This window comes from Aptenodytes patagonicus, chromosome 7 (assembly GCF_965638725.1).
Source record: "Aptenodytes patagonicus chromosome 7, bAptPat1.pri.cur, whole genome shotgun sequence".
Classification (NCBI taxonomy): domain Eukaryota; kingdom Metazoa; phylum Chordata; class Aves; order Sphenisciformes; family Spheniscidae; genus Aptenodytes; species Aptenodytes patagonicus.
In genome coordinates this window covers 45,687,197-45,706,721 of record NC_134955.1, presented here as the reverse complement: position 1 = coordinate 45,706,721, position 19,525 = coordinate 45,687,197, and the positions used below count along the sequence as shown (strand labels likewise).

The following is a 19,525-nucleotide window of genomic DNA, read 5'->3' as shown; positions in this document are numbered from 1 at the left end:
GAGCTCTGTCACTGGGAGGCTGGAAGGTGAACGTGAACAGGGGGTCATCTGTTTGTAAGCAAGTCTTTTTCCTTTTCCATATTGCAGACTTGAAGGACTGCTTTGCTGTAGGTGAGGTACCTGAAGGCAGCAGTGGAGGTGGGGAAGGCAGAGACGTGGAGGTGGTCCCACATTTATTATGTCCTTTCCCTCCTGCCACCTGCTGGTCCTTTTGTATTGCAAGTCTGAGGCGGAAGGAAGGGGGAAACAACTACCATTATGTATTTCATGGATAACGTAAAGAGCAAGAATCCTGCAGGTCCAGGGAGAGGATGAGCTGAGGAGGGAGAGATAAGAAAGACAGGCAAGCATCCATCTTTACCAGGATGTATCCATCCTTACCACCTTCTCGCTGCATATTTTTTCAGGTGTTTGTTATTCAAAATGTGGTGGTTTGCAAACAAATAAATGTTTTCAGTCATTAATCCAGGAACAGCACATGGGCTGTAATACGTCAGAAAAGCATGGTTTTGTTTTTGGAACGTAACCAGCAGGTTCTCGTGTTTTGGACTGATAAGAATGGTTTACACTGTTCCCTGGAACATAACATAGAAGCATAAGAACAGATAGTTTGGGTGAGATTAAAAGTCATCTAAGTCAGTAATCTCTCTGTGACAATAGCAAATGCTTTAGGAAATAGAATAGGAAATCTGACATCTGTAAGTGACACTTCTCCTAGGTACTTTTAAGGTTGCAAGGTTTTAAGGTTTGAGTTTGAGACTGAGTTCATGTCATGCTTGGTAGACTTCCATCAATTTGTCTAACAGAGTTTGGATTTGATTTATTACTTTTGGCATCCAACCATCCTGTATCAATTAGTTCCACAATTTATTGACGTGACATAAAAAAGTAGACCAGTTCATCTTCTTGATTTTCCATACATTTGCCATACACTCCTTCACTCATCTCTATCCCAAGTTGAGGAGTCTATTTAGTTTCTTCTTTTTTAGAAACAATTCTATAGATCTGATTGGTTTTTTACTCTTTTTTTCACCTTTTGCACCTTTTCTTATACTGTTTGATTCCTCGTGAAATCCAAATTTAGAAACTGTTGGAGATGCAGGTACAGTATAGTCTTCTACGACGGCTTAACAGTATCTTCTGGTTACTAACACAACCATTTGTTTGTTTTGACCCCTGGAGAGAACTGTGCTGATGTTTTCAAAGAATTATCCCTCAAGTTTTTTCCAGAACATTTATGAGAAATTTGAGCAGGACAAGCCTCAGGACAGAGCCCTGTGGGTTTCCAGCAGGTTTCACCACAGTTAATAGTACAGCTCTTTCATTAGGGAATTCTTTCTGAATTCTTAGGGGAGCACAAGCCTTTGCTAATAGTTTTGTCCTGTCCACTGTCTCATTCACTCCAAAATTCCTACAAACTCTTCATTCTGATGAACCTCCACAGGCTTATCCATTGCCCGTCTTCCAAAAAAAAAAAAAAGGATAGTCTATAATGAACAGAGGCAAAAAGATTTTATGGCTTTTTCCCTGTGGCTCTTTCTTCCAGAAACACTCTTTAATACAATCATCCTTCATCAGCAGTAAGTACACTGGTTGGTTTCCTGCTCTACTAGATTTTGCATTGGTAGGTGCTATGTCTTTAGGCAGATGTTCCTCTAAATTTTTTTTTTTGGCCTGCTTTAAAATTTTACTATTTATTTGCTAAAGTTCACCCTTTCTTCTGTTTTCTTTATTTGTACTTGATTTCAACGTTAAATTATGTCCTTTTCTGCTGTGTACTGTTTAACCTTTTAGAATTTTTGAGGGGAAAGTGGTCTTCTAATGTCTTCTTTTGGTAGGTAATATGTGTTTAATCTGATCCCCTAATATCATTAAATAGTCCCAGTGCCACCTGCAAGCCTTTACCCTTTTAACTGTTCCTTTTAATTTCTTTATAGCATCCTTCTTAATTTATATGCAGCTCCCTGCTTTGAAATTAAACATTAACATAGTGAATATTTTTAGCTTTTTACTCAGTTGTTCATTTTAGGTATGTTGTAGTCAGTGTTCAGCCAAATAATGTCCATTCTTAGGACAAAATCAGGATCTGTTTCTTCTGTTGTGGGTCATCTTACTAATTGTGCGAAGAATGAATTATTAAAGATGTCTGGAAATTTAGTTACTAGTCAGTTTGTCATGATAACGGTCCACAAAAAAAATGTTTTGTTGTTTGTGTTTAAATTCTTCCCTCTCCAAGCAAGTAATGAATTGTGTGTATGTAGTGCATGCAGCTTTTTCTCAGAATACAAACCTCCTAGATTTCATGGCAATAAGCCTTGCAACTCTGCAGTGTTAGAGGTGGCACTTGAAGTGAATTGATTCTCTTTCAATTATGCCTAACCACCGAGATGATGTAGCAGATTCTGGTCCATTTGAAGGAGTTCTGATGTCCTAAGAGAATAAGTAATCATAAGAACACATGCATTAGTCTTCCTAAGTAAAACAAAGTTAGTTTTCATTCTTTTCTAGATTCTGAAGCTTGAAGGGATGTGAAGATAACATGCAACATGAGCATCAATCTATTAATATACAATGTGCATTATGGTCTGTTCTCCCCTATACTTAATGCCGTTATATTATTAGATATCCAAAACTTTTACATCACAAGTCCTCTTTTACTTACCTATACATCAGACAGATACTACTGAGGAAGCTTTCATTACTTTGAGATAAATTAACCATAATAATGCTATTAACATCCGTTGCAATTCCATAAATCCAGTTTAGATCTCTCAAAAGAACGTACTACTGGCTTGTCATATAAAGTCAACTTTGCTGCAGTAAAAGACAAGAACTTAGGTTTAAATGCATATTCTTCTTTTGTGTTAAAAATTAAAGTATGCATATATTGGTATACATTTACAGAGAATATGCTTTCCTAGTAAAATTTGAGATTGTGGGAATAGGTTTTTTGAGCAAAATTCTGTCTGATCAGGAGTAGTCCTTCTGCGGACTCTAGAATCTATTTCAGTGTAAATATGACTGACAGATATTTTTCCACAAAGATGAATGTATCAGGAGATTTTCTTCCATGCTTAGGGAGTTTATTCTCTTGCTTGTTTTCAATTAAATCTTAGTTCTAATGAAAGGTTCTTGAATGAGTACACTGAAACCTGCAATCCTCTGTAGATCAGATAAGCCATCTTGGGAATGTCGCTCTATGCCTTCATGCTAAACTTAAGTTCAGAGTTTCAAGGTCTGTGGAGAGGAATACGTGAACATCACCTTTTGTTCTTAAGAGTATATATTTCTCTTACGGGAAGTAATTTTCTCAGTCATAGCACTAAAGATGCTTTTAAAGTAAGAAATTCTGTAAATCTTACTTTATGATGTGAAAAAGCAGAGAAAATGCTGTTGTATTCCATTTCTGCCTTGTTGATATGGAGTTCTTCTTTGTTTGTGTTAAGCAAAAATTTGATAAGACTTTTTTCTATTTTAATGATAAAAGGAAAGAAAATAATCCATGAAATTCAGAGCATCTGAAAAATCCAAAATTAATTAACATTTTAAAAAATCTATATCTACCTCTTTCTGCATTGTTTTCCTGAGTTTCTAGTAATTCCATAAAGTACTTAAATTATCACTTGGTTCTTAGAAAAAATACCTGGATACTTTCTAACCTTCGAAAAGAACAGCCCGCTTTGAAAATAGCAGCTGACATGAAAAGCAAAACTTCATCTTTCTTGCTGAGTTGGAAGTTTATGTATTTGCTATACCCTAAACAATCTAAATTAATTATGTGAAAGAGCCAAGTCCTGCTTTACAATGCCTGTACTGAACTCTATTTTTTTTTATTTTTTCTTAACAAAATGGCCTCTCCTGGGCATCCCACCCTTGATTTTTCTCCATTTCAGATTCCTTCTTTCTAAGGCTGTTCAGTGTCAGATTTCTGTCAAATCACTGTCAAATCCACCAGTTTTGCCTTATTTCATATCCATTCTCCCCAAATATCCAGTCTTTTGCCCTGATGTGAATATATCTTGAATGTTTTGCCTGGTCTTTGATGACACCCCATAAAGCCCTGCAACCCTTGCACCTTCTTTTCCACCATAAATAACAGGAATGACAACAGTGACAATTAAAACCCCACCTGTTCCCCACACCTGTAACAACTTCACATACAAGCATTGAGAGACCCATTCCCATAACTTTTCTTCCCAGTTAACTGATGAGGATTTTGTACAATCTTGTATTAGTACGAGTAGCGGATGAGATTCAATTTCTTCTGGGCTCATTATGTGATCAGTTAACAGCTACTGGCATAAAAATTAAAACAAAGTATATCCTGTGCCATCAAAAAAATACATTCTCTGTGTTTCTTGTCTTTCATTTCATCGAATTTTCTTTCATTCGGTCAGTCAGTCTTGCAATTGATTTGTGTAATTTTGTAAATCTAAGACATGACCATAGACTAGCTGAGGTAGCGGTTCAAAACATCACTGAAATCAGTTACTGATAGTAGCCAAGAGTCTTCAGTGGGTAAATAAGCAACTTTCCTTATGCAGATGCTCGAGTTTATAGAAAGAATACAAAATGGTATAGAAAATACAAGGCATAAGGTAATAAGCATGTTTTAATACCAAAGTTGTTCTAGTTTTCATGAAGACATATGAAACTCCTTAAAAAAAGCTTCTTTACAATATTGTACAGTCAGTTTAGCTTCTAACAGTGTCTTTTCTCTTTCTGTGACTAAATGATATACAAAATAATTATGCTGCAATGTTAGGAAAATAAACTCACTAATACTGGTATTGATTTTCTGCTCAATAAAGCAGTGCTTTTCAAATTTTTCTTTTATCCATGACTTGTGTTTCATTGACTGGATAAGGGGGCAAGTTCCATCTATGTCTGTTTTTAACAGAAATCAGAGAGCAACAAGATTGCCAGCCTTTAGCTGGTACTCTGACAGATAATGCACTTTTTTTATACATTTACAATGTATTATAACCTGTTTATCCCAGTTAAATAATGAAAAGACCATAATCATAGCCTCCATTAATTTTCTGGTTTGACCTCAGATGGAGATGTTCATCTTATCCTAGCTGGGGAAGGGTGTGGTTGGTCCATGTAGTAGGCATGGGGAGTGATTTCCTGAAGTGCTGGGCAATTGCAGCTCTCAGTGAGTGCTAGCAAGCTCCAAACTTTCTGAACATCAAAGGGATATCTCCAAATATAGCCACTCCAGTTCTAAATCAAACACTAGTCACGTTTTTCTCTCCAAGATCTCCTTCTCCTACCAGCTCCAACCTCTCCAGCCATGGACTCACCTCCTTAGCAGAATTAATGCTCCAATTTCCTCTATACATCAGAGCAACACAAAAGCAAACCAAAGACTTACTATTGCCTAAATAGTAAAATCATGCTACCTAACTGCCCAGCAACTGGAATCTGAATTTTACTAATCATGAATTCCTTTATAACCAATGTACATTCCAATTCATCCCGTTACAAGTTGGATAATGGACCGAGTAGGATGTTTATATATTTTACAAGGAAGCATGTATATGCACATGCATGTTGTGTGTGTGTGTGTATACACTCATACATACTTGCTTTGTACAGCTTTGCCACATTTTGAACTATTCCAGCTGACCAGCAATCATTTGAGCTTGCCATTGTAAATTGGAGTACCTGCAAGTCCTGCATGAATCAGTTGAACTTGTGGCCCTTTGCTTTCATCAGTCTGTCAGCACCAGCACCGACGTTACTCAGCGTTCAGCATTACGAAGTGCAGCGTGTTACAGCACCCTTGCAGAAGCCCACAGCTTCCCTCTGGGTTGTCTTAGAGTTTTATGATTGGTAGGGCCCATGCATACACTGAAAACAGCCCTGTCACCAGCAATGTAAGCAGAGCCAATACAATCCAATTACCGTGATCATCACAGTGATCAGCAGGTCCCAAGTCATAAACCCGATAATTCTTATCTGTCTTACAACTCCCATATGCTATACATTTGGGCACTTTTATCCAAGCCTTTCTAGTTAGGAAGCTCAAGAACCCACAGAGCGACCCTAAGTCATATTACACAGCATAAGAACCTGTATAGAAATGGCTTTTTTTGGGGGAAAAGGGAGAGTAGAATGGGTCTTCTGTACATTTGTATTGCTTTCAAGGTGACTCTACCCATCATAGACATGATAAGCATATAACAACAAATGTATTCCATCCAGACTGGAAATGAAAACCTATATATCTCAGGTAGGATACACCACCTTGCTCTCTCTGCTTCAAGGCTGCTTACTACTCTGCCAAACCCAGATTTTAGGCTTTGGGGGAAACAAGGTTGGAAGGGGGTGGGCAGTTAGCTTTTATTGAAAAGCACATTTCTTGTGAAACCGTGCTTGGTTTGTGGCCGTCTAGTGACATACTTTGAAATACGCTCTGGTTCACCTGTTCTTGGCTATTTCTCTCTACAAAATATAATACCTAAAAGCATTATTCTCAAAGAGAAATCTAATTAGTAAACTACCCTTTCTTCCTGTGGCTTAGCCTGCAGTTATTGGTCCATCAAGGCTCTGTGTTGAAGAGGATGGAAGTGCTGAATACACAATGCAGTAGAAATATTTTATTCTCCTCTAGAGAGTCATAATTCACATTCTTGTCTGTAGAGCCCTGGAGTCAGGTAAGGTTTCTAGGGGCTGAAATCACAGAGTCTAGAACATTGGATTGATGTTTCTTTCCTGGCTAATTTCTTCTGGCTTTTTTAAAAATTGTTTTTCTTGGATTTTTTGGCAGGATTTTAAGACACTAATTTACGCTGCTGTTCTGGAAACATGGCAGAGAAAAGTCAAATCTTACATAACTTATTCATCAGTGGGTCATTTTATTTCAGTAAGATTTAGTTTAATATTTAAAATTAGGATGCTGATTTTTGGAAACTGGTCAAAATACAGTATATGGTCACAGTGTTAATGGAGTGTGACATATACATTTGAAATGCAGACTTAGTTTTTCAAAAACAGCCAGAAAGCCTTTTATTTTATTCTGATTCACTGGAAATCTGGCATTTCAGAAATGCTTATGTCACATTCAGAAATCTGATTCTCCTTCTCTGTGAAGAAATCAAATGGGTTCTTTAAGTGTCGAATGCAAAGAAACCATACACTGCGTGATGTTCTCTGCTGTAGGGACCATCTCAAGAGGCAGAGGATCTACATGTGGCCATCACCTTTTTCATCCACAGCCCAGCTATTAAGTGCCTCTGTGACCAGTCTGGTTCAAGCCCCCTAACTGCACAGAGCAGTCAGCCCCAGGATTTTGAGATGTGTCTTCTTTGCTACTGCGCTGGGAAGCCTCGTGAGAAAGGAGAGTAATGTCCTCCATACCCTCCTTTGAGCGGGAAAATGCTGCAGAGGTACCTGATATATGTGCCATGTGAAGACCATTGTCTCTTTGTGTGTGCCATGGGAAATACACCAGTCCATTGACTAGATACTATTCAGAGCTATCACACGGTTGGGTATAGGTCTTAGGCTAAACAAAGAACAACAAAAGTTGCTTGGATTTCAGTGGGACAGGCCAATTTCCATAACAAAGTGTATGCAGTATTTTTAAAATATTAAACTCGTGGGTAAAATGCAGCAACATACTACTGGTTATAAATTACAGTTTACCCATTTGTAGATGAATTATGTTATAGCTGTATAAAGAAGCAAAATGTGACCAAGAAATATGTCACTGTACTCTTTTTTTCAGTGAATTAAGCATTAGTTCAAATTGTTTCTATGAAATCTGAAGACTCTTATTTGCAATTTGGAAAGCATTAAAAAGAATTCTGTTTGCTTTCTGGTACACATTATTTCACGAGGACAACTTTTTTTTCCTGGTAGTTGTGTTCTGCTATTTAGAATAATAACACAGAATGAACTAACATTTTCTTCCAAAGGAAATTAAGAGTGATTTACAGCTGTTGATCACCTCTCCCACTGCCAAAGTCAAACTAAACTCAGGGTGAAAAAATAGCAGGAAGAACTGTTAGTTTAGGATAAACAGATTTTGTTTCCATCTGAAACTACAGAGGGTGTTTTAGCCAGTAATCGTATGGGCACTGCTGGCTGGGAGCGAATTTAGTGCATCCATCTGAAGGAAAGCCTGCCATCTACTGAGGCACCAACAGCCTCTGCGGCAGCACCCGGCTACTCTGCCAAGTATGAACACCACCCCGCTGCACCCTGCCTGGGAGAACTGAAATTAAAGTGCATATGCTGGTAGGTGTGCAGGCATCCATCACAGCTTTGTTTAAAGGCAAAGTAAAAAAAAAAAGAAAAGAAACAAAAACAGGCTCAACTTTTCATCAAAGCTGAGTATCAGGTATGAATCACTGCTTCTTAACTTTTGCATCATCGTGTCTGATGTTAAACAAATCCAACAGTAGAAAGTAGGCTGACTATTTAATCTGACCATACATAACAATATGCCTGGGTGGAAAAGGCAACATAAGATTATGAGTTTTATACCATTTTGAAGAGATTGTGAGATTTTAAGTGAAGCTCTACAAATAGCACGGCATGGTATCGTGGGGCATTTTACTGTTTTGACAGATGTTTGGTTTCTGTGAAAAGTTAAATGAGATTATAAAGAGATTTCGTCCTTTTTTCCCCCCATATGTGCATGTATAACTTTACCAAAATTAATATTTGCATGTTTTCTTTAAATGAGGTCCACTGGGAAGTAAAAGAAAAGAAACTGTACAATTGTTAAAGCTTTTCACAAAATATTTTAATAAGGATGTAACAGATTCCACATTAGCAATTTTTAAACTAAAAGGAGCTGACTCACAGTCCATTGAAGTGAACTGGGATTTTTTTCTCTCATTTCGATGGGCTTTGAATCAGACAACTTTGAAATACTGAATTTATACATTCATTTAACAGTACCTAATTTTTGGTGAAAGAAATGTACAAAGTAGTATCCTGCTTTTTGCTGCTGAGAAAAGTTAAAGAGTATAATTTAACAAAAACCTCTAGTAAGTCCACCACTGCAAATGCTAGATGCCTTAATTGTCAACCTTACACTTAACACTGTACTTAAGCACCGTAGCTACCAGTACAATGCTACGGGTATGCTGCTACTAGAGATTTTTCCCAATCTCTTGCTTCAGATTGCCAGTAGTTATAATTAAAAACAACCACAGTATTGTGCTAGAGAAGTGATTTGTCACAGCTACTGGGACACCTGCCACTGTGTGACACTGTTAACATAAGTGGTAGAAAGCAAAAAACATAGCTGCTTATTTCAACACGGTCCGTACCGATTCTTACGTCTGGGATAAGAGGGAGTGGGGATAGAAGGTTTTGTTTAATCAGCTGTCATTTATCAAACAAGAAAGCTTCATTCACTGTACAAAAATTGTTCTGTCATAAGAGGGAAAGAGAGAAAATTCAAGAGAGAGAATTTTTGTGGGGGAGACAGTGTAGATGAAAGAGTTAGAAAAAGTGACAACCTTTTTATCTGAAAAGGAGCCTTCTTGAGCATCACCCATTTTAAATGCAACCTTGCAAGTAGCCACCACAGACATAAGTACACAGTATAAATTGCTTCAGAGAAACACGTTCACAACACAGTGACAAGAATTAAATAAAAAATCAAACAAAAAGACATCTGGCACACACTAAAACCAAAAATTCTCAGAAATGAAACATTAAGAAGCTCTGGGCCAGTATATTACATTGGCAACATATGAAACCCATTTTATTTTTTTTAGTGCAACAGAAAAAACTGGAGCTAGGGTAATAGCTATTATCAAACAGCTACTTTTTTTGTCAAGTATTTATTTCAGAGCCTGATGGAGATTTTGAAATGAATCCCTCTTTTTCCATGTAGGCTAAAGTGACTTTGCGGCCACCCAGGTCATTCAAAACTGTCTCAGCTCCCTTCATCGCTGTTTCACAGCTGATGGTGCAGGCACAAGACAATAGCTTCACAGTCTAGCGCTCCCTTTAAACTTGATTATTAGCACATTTATTGTATGTATGGACACATTCAAACATTTCCCAGCTCAGTGCTCCCCCTGACTCCCGGCTCAGTGCTCTGCTCCCCGTGAGTCATGGGACTGTTTATCTCCCGTTATCAGCAACCTGCTGCGCAGCTCTGAAGCACAGCAATAATCAGATTTTTTCCTGAAGACCTTTTCTGCCCTGCTTCCCCTGAGCGTAGCACAGAAAGGCAGAGCCCCAGTGAGGTGGAAGCTGTCTGCAAAACAAAAGACGGCTCCATGACTATGCTGCTTCTTTTCTCGGGGCCTTTTTTGCTCCCCACTTTCTTTTTTATTCCTGGAAGGGGGCAGAGAGAGGCCACTTGCTCCTTCCTGGGGGAGGGCAAGACGTGTTGGGGAGGACTTCTCCCAGCATTTCTACTCTCTGCAGGGGAGGTGCGTACTGTCAGATGCTGATCAGGGTCGCTTTCAGTCACGGGGAGTCTGAGCCTGAATGCTGGGGCTTGACTGAGGCAGGCTCGACTCAGTGGTCTGGGGGGTCCCACCAACTGAGGGGGAGGGCAACCTGTACAAAAGGTGAGGGGAGAGTTGCTGCGGGTCAGACCCAGAGAGGGGTGGCAGAGCCTGGCTGCCAGACCCTAAGTCGGCCCACGAGTATGGCAATTTGCTAAGTGGGTGTCAAAGCATCAGTGAACGCATCTGCTCTCAAGGGAGGCAGACAGGGGGGATGGGGCAGCAGACCGAGGACGTGGGGTTTTCTTTGCTCCTTCTTGTGCCTTCCCTCCCAGCCTCCCCATGCCACAGCCCTGGCCTTGCTCACCCTCCTGCTGGGGGGCAGTAGGGGAGCGGGGTGGGCAGGAATGCTTCCTCAGAGGGTGGTAATCCTGGAGGTGCAAGTGCCATTCCTGTACATGCTCCCTGACTCCAAGTTGTCTGGGGGAAAGTCCTCCACGCTGTATGCCCTGCTCTTGAGGGCAGTGGCATAGTAGTCGATGGGTTCCTCTGCAGCATTGTCCATCCAACTGAGGCAGAGCAGCCGCTGGAAGGACCGCTTGAAGTTGTCCGAGAGAAAGCCATAGAGGATGGGGTTGGCACAGCTGTTGGCATAGCCCAAGATGACAGAGAGCTGGCTGATGGTGGCATCATCCTGCTCTACGAAGACATTGACCAACTGCACGATGTAGAAGGGCATCCAGCAGATGACAAAGACCATCACCACCATCATGACCATGAGGGTGATCTTGCGCTCCGAGCGTTTGCGTTGCTGCCAGCCAGCCTTCAGGGCCACCATGCGCATCTTGGCAATGATGAGGATGTAGCAGAGGCAGATGGCCACCACAGGCAGCAAGAAGCCCATCAGAAAGGTGTAGACCACAAAGACCACTAGCCACCTCTGGGTGGGCTCTGGCATGAGCATGTTGCAAGCCACCGTTCCATCACTGTTGGCCGCTGTGTTGGAGAAGATGATGATGGGCAGGATGATGAGGATTGAAAGCACCCAGACACCCAGATTGACCATCTTAGCCACAGTGGGCCGGCGGTACCTAGCCGCCTTGATGGGGTGCACCACAGCAATGTAGCGGTCCACACTGAGCACGGTCAGGCAGTAGATGCTGGTGAACATGTTGATGGCATCCACGCTGAGCACCAGGCGGCAGAGCAGTGAGCCAAAGGGCCAGTGGTGCAGCAGGGTGGAGGTGACCAGAAAGGGGACGCTGAGCATCAGCAGCTCGTCTGCGATGGCTAAGTTGAGGATGTAGATGTTGGTGGCCGTCTTCATCTTGGCATAGCGTAGGATCACGTAGATGACCATGGAGTTGCCGCACAGTCCTACCAGGCACACCACGGAGTAGATGAATGAGATGAGGATGGCGCTGCCCTGAGACTCACTCAGGGTGCTGTTCGGGGCGCCAGAGGAGTTCCTGCCGCCCGAGTCCATGCCCCCCGCCGCCGCCTCCTCCGAGGCGCTGCCGGCTCCGCCGCCACTGCTGTCGCTGCCGCCGCTGTCGCTGCCTGCACCGCCGTCGCTGCCTGCACCGCCCGGAAGCCTGGTGCAGGTGCCATTGGGGAGCATCCTCTGCCCGGACCTCCCCGCCCCCGGCTCAGAGCAGCAGGCGCCTGCCGCTGGCCGGGCTCGGCATCCCGGCAGGGCTCCTGGCGCGGCTGCTCCGGGGCGCTGGCAGGGGGAAGGAGACGGCTGCCGGCGCCGCTCGCTCCGAGTGGCAGCAATTGCTGCTCCCCGGCTGGTGAATGATTAATAGGCAGCGGCGCGTCACCAGCTACGAAAAGGAGGAGGGAAAGAGATAAAAAAAAAAAATGCTGGAGGAGACGTAAGTGGCTGTCCCTCCCAAGCCACCCCACCCCACCCCGCCCGCCCGCCTCCCATCCCGCCCTCTGGCTGTTCGCAGCTCTGGCGGCTCCGGGGCTGCCGGAGTGCAGCCTCCCCACTGCCCCCCCAGACGGCAATGCTCCCCGACCCCACACTGCTTTCCCCATCCACTATTGTTTCCCCCACCCTGCACTGCCCTCCCACCCCGCACTGCCCCCCCCCCCAGGCAGCATCCTCTCCTCCCCATCCATTCTCCACTGCTCCGCCTCCATGGCACCTGTGTCCGGGCCAGGGGCACCCCAGGCAAAGGGACCATCCTTTCTCCTTTAGGTAAAAAGCCTGTGTTATGGGTGGGTGGGCAATGTTACCTGGGCAGACATGCCTCATGCCTACACAGCTGCTGTAACCTTCTCCTGTCATTGCAACATGCGCATTGCCCACCCTATGGCGCTGGCACCAGACATGACACTGACTACGACAGACCGCATAACCTTCAACCCTAAGTGCACAGCACTGCCTGAAAACAGCAATGCCCATGCCTCCTACCACCACGCAGCTCCATGCCCCCCACCTTGTCCTGTCCCACCACCACCACCAGACATCGTACACTAGCAACATCCAATACTTTACAGCCCTGCCTGTCTCCACATGCTCTGTCCTGAAACATGCCCCCCCATCCCATTCTGACACCCCAACACATGCTCTGCCTCTGTACACCACACATCCAACAGTGCAGGCACCAGTTTGCAGACTACAGCTCGCCATCACTGTTTACACCACGATGGTGCCAAGACCATCCTGGCTATGCTGCTATGCAAACACATCATCTGTCCACTCTTCTGTCCCCTCACATACTGCTTCCACTCACAGGATCACTTCAAGTTCAGCCATCACATGCTCCATCACCAGCACTACAACGCCCTCCCTTAACATTGTTAAAACATATGCATATCCCTGATAGGGTTGTATCCACACAGGGTGAAGCTATAAACCCTCCTCAGCACTGCACAGTGACACAAACCATTGACACCATCTCCATTCATACAGTACTTCTACATATACATAGCCATCACTACATAAATGACTTATCCCACGCTACACCCATACACCCACCCACCCACAGACTGCTTCTACACACTGACCTATACCATGCTATTTTGTACACACACCCTGATCTTGGACAAACACAGTCATATACACCGATAGCTACTCATACTGTCATCTCTAGACAGACACTGCTGCCTTACATGCCTCATCCACACCACCAGTTCCAAACACACATGAACACCAGCAGATTGTCCTAATACTGCATCTCTATAGCCTGGCAAGCATACTTTTTTGTATGTTGTTTTTTTTTTTAATGTATGACCTTCACATACACCTCTCCTGGGCAATACGTCTCTTATCTCCCTATATGTTATTGTTCCATGCATAGTCTGTCCTTACATGCTTATACATAACCACTTAATCAATTTCCATATACCACCACCACCTGCCCATTCTGTATTAACCAGACATGGTTACTCACTAATACACACACCCTCACACTTGCTCACTGCACCAACACTCCCTCAGCACAGGCATACGTACAAAATACTTGGTAATTGCTTATTCTGCTGGCTGAAGCCACTCATATGTGTGAGCATACCACACCTGTATGGACATCAGCCTGCCTCTTCACATAAACTGTCGCCTATGAGCACCACCAATTTTGTCAAGAACAGCAGGTCCACACCACATAAATATCACCACAGTGCATATGCTGCTATATGCTCCCCACAGCACCACTATACTCAGCACCACACATGCATCCTTACAACCTACTCATTTTATCGTGCATACCCATCACCTCCTACAGTTCACACATCTTGTTATCACTGTCTGCCCACCATCACAATCATACGTATTATCACTACCCACCACTTTAATATGCAGATACACACAGCATTACCGTCAATTCATTATAACCCGTCGTCAGGTATTTATTCTCTCTAGCACCGTATATATCCCTATACCCCTTACCACCACCAGCAGCTATTCCAACACATACATGTAACCTCTCTGACTGTATGATTTTCCTCATGTCAGTCATCACCTCCAATCAATATACACCTAGACGCTCCAATGTGACCAGCGTGTGCTCTTTGACACCTTGTCAAAGGTATTACATTTAGCACATGCACACTTTTGCATGACCCTTAAGCAAGCTGTTTCCTTTTCTTCTCTGATTAAAAAGTAGATTATGAATACATATATATGTATATATACCACCCTACACATAAATTTAATGATATATAAAAATAACCCTATTCAGTTTTTAGCAATTGCACACAAGTTCTATTTGAGTGATACTCTTCATGACTTTTGAGGACTTTTTGTATTTATGTTCTAGTATAGAAATGCATTTATTGAGCAGCCTTTGCAAATGATCTCACCATTCTTAGGACTATTGCTGTATATGAGCGTTTTAGCTAGATGTTAGAGCACTTGGGGATGTCATACAAATTTTTCTCAGAAAATTCATCCTTACATTTGGGGTTTTAGAGGTTCCATATTCTGATGTGTTAGCATCAGAGCTTCCAGTATACAGTGAAAAAAAAAGATTTATATTTAACTACAACATTCAAAATCTTTACTTGCAGTGTGCTATTTGACACTGCTCAAATCTCTACGATTATGTAAATTCAGCTGGAGAATTATTTTCTTTAAAGTTTATATTCTGGGAGAATATGAATCAGCTTTCAGTCACTGACATGAGAAGGAGCATAAGTCAATAGCTGCAAGCCCATCAACAAGAACATCTGGTTGATTGCAGCACTTTAGTCTGTTTGAAAACCTATAGTTCAAATATAATCCATTTTTTGTTTACGTGAGCATTTGTTTTAAAGGGCATTTACTTATGGAGCATTGATTGAGGGGTTTCCTTCTTTCATATTGTTATAAACTGGCATTTAACAATAGTATGACTAGAAATGTGAATGCTTTTAGATTGCTCTTTACAAACATGGGAGCAAAAAGGATTGGTTTTGAAACTATAAATAGTAGTGTCATCACCACAAAATTTCAGTTCTTGTCTGCATTGCCCTCCGTTGCATTTGCACACATATAAACACAGTCACTCATGGAGGCATTTTAGACATTTTATCCATGCTTTGGCCTATTTTAATTAATTACTTTGCAATGCTAGCATTTGGCCATGTCCTGCACCCAAAAGGGTCAGTAAAAGCTCTTCTGTTGAAATAGATGTGGGCATAGTGTTCTCTCTTACTGCAATGATTCAAAATAAATTACCTGTAAATTGTAACTCCTGCAAAGGTACTAACCTCACTAGGTATCACACACATACCTGCTTGACGTGTATGCCCAGAAAAAACAAAATGCCATCATAGGCATAATTATAATGAGGTAACATATGCTATATGTCCTACTTAGAAGGCTTGAAGATTTCTGTATCTCCATTCATTGAAGTTTCCTTTGGATACCGAAAATTACATTCACATTAGAGAATAATAGCATTTTCCAAAAAGGAATTGTTTGAATGCCTGCCTAGTCACTTAGGCCGATTGCTCTAACACAGTTTATGTGTATTAATTTACTGAGAAATTCTAGCTACTGATCTTTACCAACGCTCAATTGCCTGTTGCTCATGATTCAAAAGCATATATTTCTAACCTCAACTACTTGGTAAAGTAGCAATGCTTGATTAGAAATAATGCAGTTTATTATCCCAATAATGATATAATACCATTATAAATACCAACATTGGCTCATTTCAACCTCATGAAACAAAAGGCATTGTTCCAACAATCAAATATCCTTTAAAGAAGAAATTCTGATGATATAAACCAACTCTAATTTGGGAACATGCTTAGACATTTTATTTTTGTTATGGTTTGTTCTTTTACCTAAGGACTTTGCCTGTAAAGAGTAGGCCAGAGGTCTTAGCTTGTGTTTATAATCCGCCTGTCACAAAACAGGGAAGGGCAGCTTGACCTTCTCAACATAGTCTGCAGGTTGGCCTAAGACACACGTATATACTTTCCAATATCCCATTTTTGTAGCAACACCTGCCTCCCCTGGAAGGGTGGAAAAAAATTATCTCCCCCAAATTCTTACTTCTGGGCCATGCTGGGAAGTCTAGGGCTAAGGCTCAGCCCATGCCTAGGGTTAGAGTTAGGGTTAGGAGAGACACGAAGCCCATAGCTCCAGGTGCAGTGGGGATGCAAGGGGGAGGACCAATGGTGGGGGAGGCTGTGCAAAGAGCTTATGCCTGAAAAATTGTTTGTTCCTCTGGGACAATGCTAGGCATCTCAGGGTACAGTTCATCCCACGCCTAGACTTATGTTTAAGGTCAGGAGAGAGACAAAGCCAACAGCTCCAGCTGAAAGGGGTAGAAAAAGGGTTTAAAAGCTGCATAAGGTAGGGGAAGACTTCACAGATGCTATCCCCTAACGACTTTCTCCTCTGGGACATAGGTTGGGCTCTCAGGATAGGGTGCAATCTATGACTACTCTTATCTAACCCTTGGATTAGGGTTAGAAAAGAGACAAAGCCAAGAGCTCCAAGGGAGCCGAGTCTTAAGAGGGGCTGCCAAAGGGTGAGGAGAATACTTCACAACTTTTTCTCCCCTGTCCACGTTCTCCTCCGGGACATGTCTGGGTTGTCGGGGTAAGGTCCATCCCAAGCACACCGTAGGGTTAGACTTATGTGAGGCAAAGCCCAGAGCTCCAGCTAATGAAGAACTTCCCACTCTGATGTTGGGAGCTCGATCCTTAATTTTCTTCCCACAGTTGAATGCTAGCCCATTCAGATGCAACTCCATCTGAAGTATTTGAGGCAAGAAAGCCAGTGGCAATTAAAAACAGCCTTCTGACAAACATTTCTCCTGATGGCAGGGTAAGGCTGACTCTCAAAATCTCCCATCTAAAAAAACCCTACGAACGGCTCACAAGGCAGATGATACACTTTCTGTCAGTCAAGATGCGTTTCATCTAGTGTCACTCTGTCTCGAGTATTGTGGCAAGAAAAAGGAAACAGTCAAGACACTTAAAAGGAAGCCTATGGTAATTTATTAAATATTTAAAACCCAGGAAAATATATGAATAGTTTTCATCAGTATCCTTCAACTTTTCAGCATGGCAATGATGTGGTAGCCCGTGTAACTGCTCTAATTTGTATATACTGTGAACATTCAGCAAATTCAAAAGAGTTTTGGAAGGCTGAGTCATTTCAATGGAGTCCCACTGATTAATTCAGTAGTCTCTTACTCAAACTGTAGATGCCCTGTGCACCATTCAAACTGAATGTTTCATAAATGTTGCTCAGAAATTAATGACTGAACGCTCTTTTACAACCATTTATTTCTACAAAATAGCAAAATATTATATGGTTTTGGTAATCAGTTGAATTGTAATCTGTTATAGTTCTGTTAAAAATCATTCAGTACCCATTTCAATTGCATATTTTTGGAAGTCATACATTTTTCATGACCTTTTGATTAAGATAGAAAATTTCAGGCCACTTAAACCACTCAGATGTAAATTCTGTTCTTGCTTTATAACTGATATCACTGGATCTGCTGTGAGTCAGCAGAGATTTTAACTTTTCATTAGAATGTCAACATATTTTAAAATGTTTCCCTTTTAATACAGCTATTGTACCTTGGATGTCATGATTCTGGTTACCATTTTACTTTTAGCAGAGTGCCTAAACTTTACATCAGTTTTAGTTATGGTTGAAAATGCAGTGCAAATAGACAGATGGAAGTGATTAATTATAATGGTATGTTAGAAAGCATTTTCTCCTAAAAGGAAAGTTTTGTCATTTGAACTTTACAATTAATTGAGAAATTAACATCTATTCTGTAAAAACAGATGTTTTAAACCACATTCATCAGAGAAAGAGTCAAGCTGTTGCTTAGTGAACACATACATGATTCTTTGTCTCTTGATCCAGATGCATTTATTTCAGACTTAGCTGCTGAAAATATTAAAATCAGATGGTTGACAAAAGCTGTGTTACATTGCAATTCTTCCCGCTTCATCATATTTTCTACTGTAGTAGTTAATAACTGACACAGAGTACCATTACTGAAATAAATTATCTGGCAGAGTCATACAACAAACTGCTCTGTGCCATTAATTTTTTCAGGAAAGCTGAGGGCTGAACACATGTGCTGACAGCACACTCCCCAAGTTCTCAAGAGCAAGGTTGCTGCCCCAGTGAACGAGATAAGACATAGTGCCAGATTCTGATCTCAGACACACTTTTCCAAATCTGGGTAATTCTATTGACTTGTAATTAACCAGGTTTGTACTAATGTATCAGTGGTTGGAACTTCGGTTTTCAACCCTTACCTCCCTTCGCAAAGTTACTTGGTGACAAGTGTCATCAGCAGTAGGTGCAGCTGAAATGCTACTGAGTATGTTTTGGCTGTAAGCATAGCCGAGGACAAACTGTATTTAGCAGATTTTCATCACACCTAGTTAAAACCTGCCTGGAGCAGGGCAGATAGTTGTACATAAAATCTTGAAACTGCTTGATTAGCCTGAATATTTGAAAAGAATGAAGGAGTTGTATATGTTGTTTTAGCTGGATAAATAATGTCTGAGAAGTCGTGCTCCCCAAATAATACTACCTTGTTCTATGCTCTAATGCATATTCCAATAGAAAAACCTGGTGTTTTAAAAAAGTAAGGCAACTAGTCTCACCACTTTGAAGGGCATAAACCAAACAAATATTCATAGCAGGAAAATTGCGTGCTTTATTTCTTACTTGGAAGCAGGGGTATCTTCCAAGGGGGAGTGTCTTAATCTAGTGAAAATTGCTGTGTTTCTATTGACTTCGCTGAGCGTGGATCATTATGTTAACTGAGCCATGCCTCTGAGGTTTCACAGTGGTACGCATTCCATCCCGGGGCAGAATATTTATGACTCAGCTGCTAGTCATTATTGCAGCGTAACCGAACATACGGGACCCCAGTGTGTTTCCTCAAAGGGAAAGAAGCATGGAGTTGTGATTTGATACCTACAGACTTTGCTGGCATCTGACAACATCCAGAGTTCAGATTATAACCCCGGTGTCAGAACTGATTTCCCCTGTTATTATATGTCTCCTTGGCAAGACTTGTATAATTTTAGATGTATATCTTGAGAAAATTAGGATCCAGTTACATTTTTTGGGTAACATTTAGAAGGCTAGCTAGCCTAAAGCACTTTATAAA

The 19,525-nt window shown here is 41.6% G+C and overlaps 1 protein-coding gene across 1 annotated transcript; it reads right to left on the bottom strand.

Moving 5' to 3' along the window:
* Window positions 1-8,733: 8,733 nt before the first annotated feature.
* Window positions 8,734-12,207, bottom strand: SSTR1 (somatostatin receptor 1). The gene has a single exon (XM_076345065.1). The coding sequence runs from the start codon at window positions 12,046-12,048 to the stop codon at window positions 10,843-10,845; it is 1,206 nt and encodes a 401-aa protein (XP_076201180.1). The 5' UTR covers window positions 12,049-12,207; the 3' UTR covers window positions 8,734-10,842.
* Between the last annotated feature and the right edge of the window lie 7,318 nt (window positions 12,208-19,525).

What these genes read in the sequence shown, in the direction of transcription:
- SSTR1 (XM_076345065.1), bottom strand. Translation starts at nt 12,048, where the DNA reads ATGCTCCCCAATGGCACCTGCACCAGGCTTCCGGGCGGTGCAGGCAGC.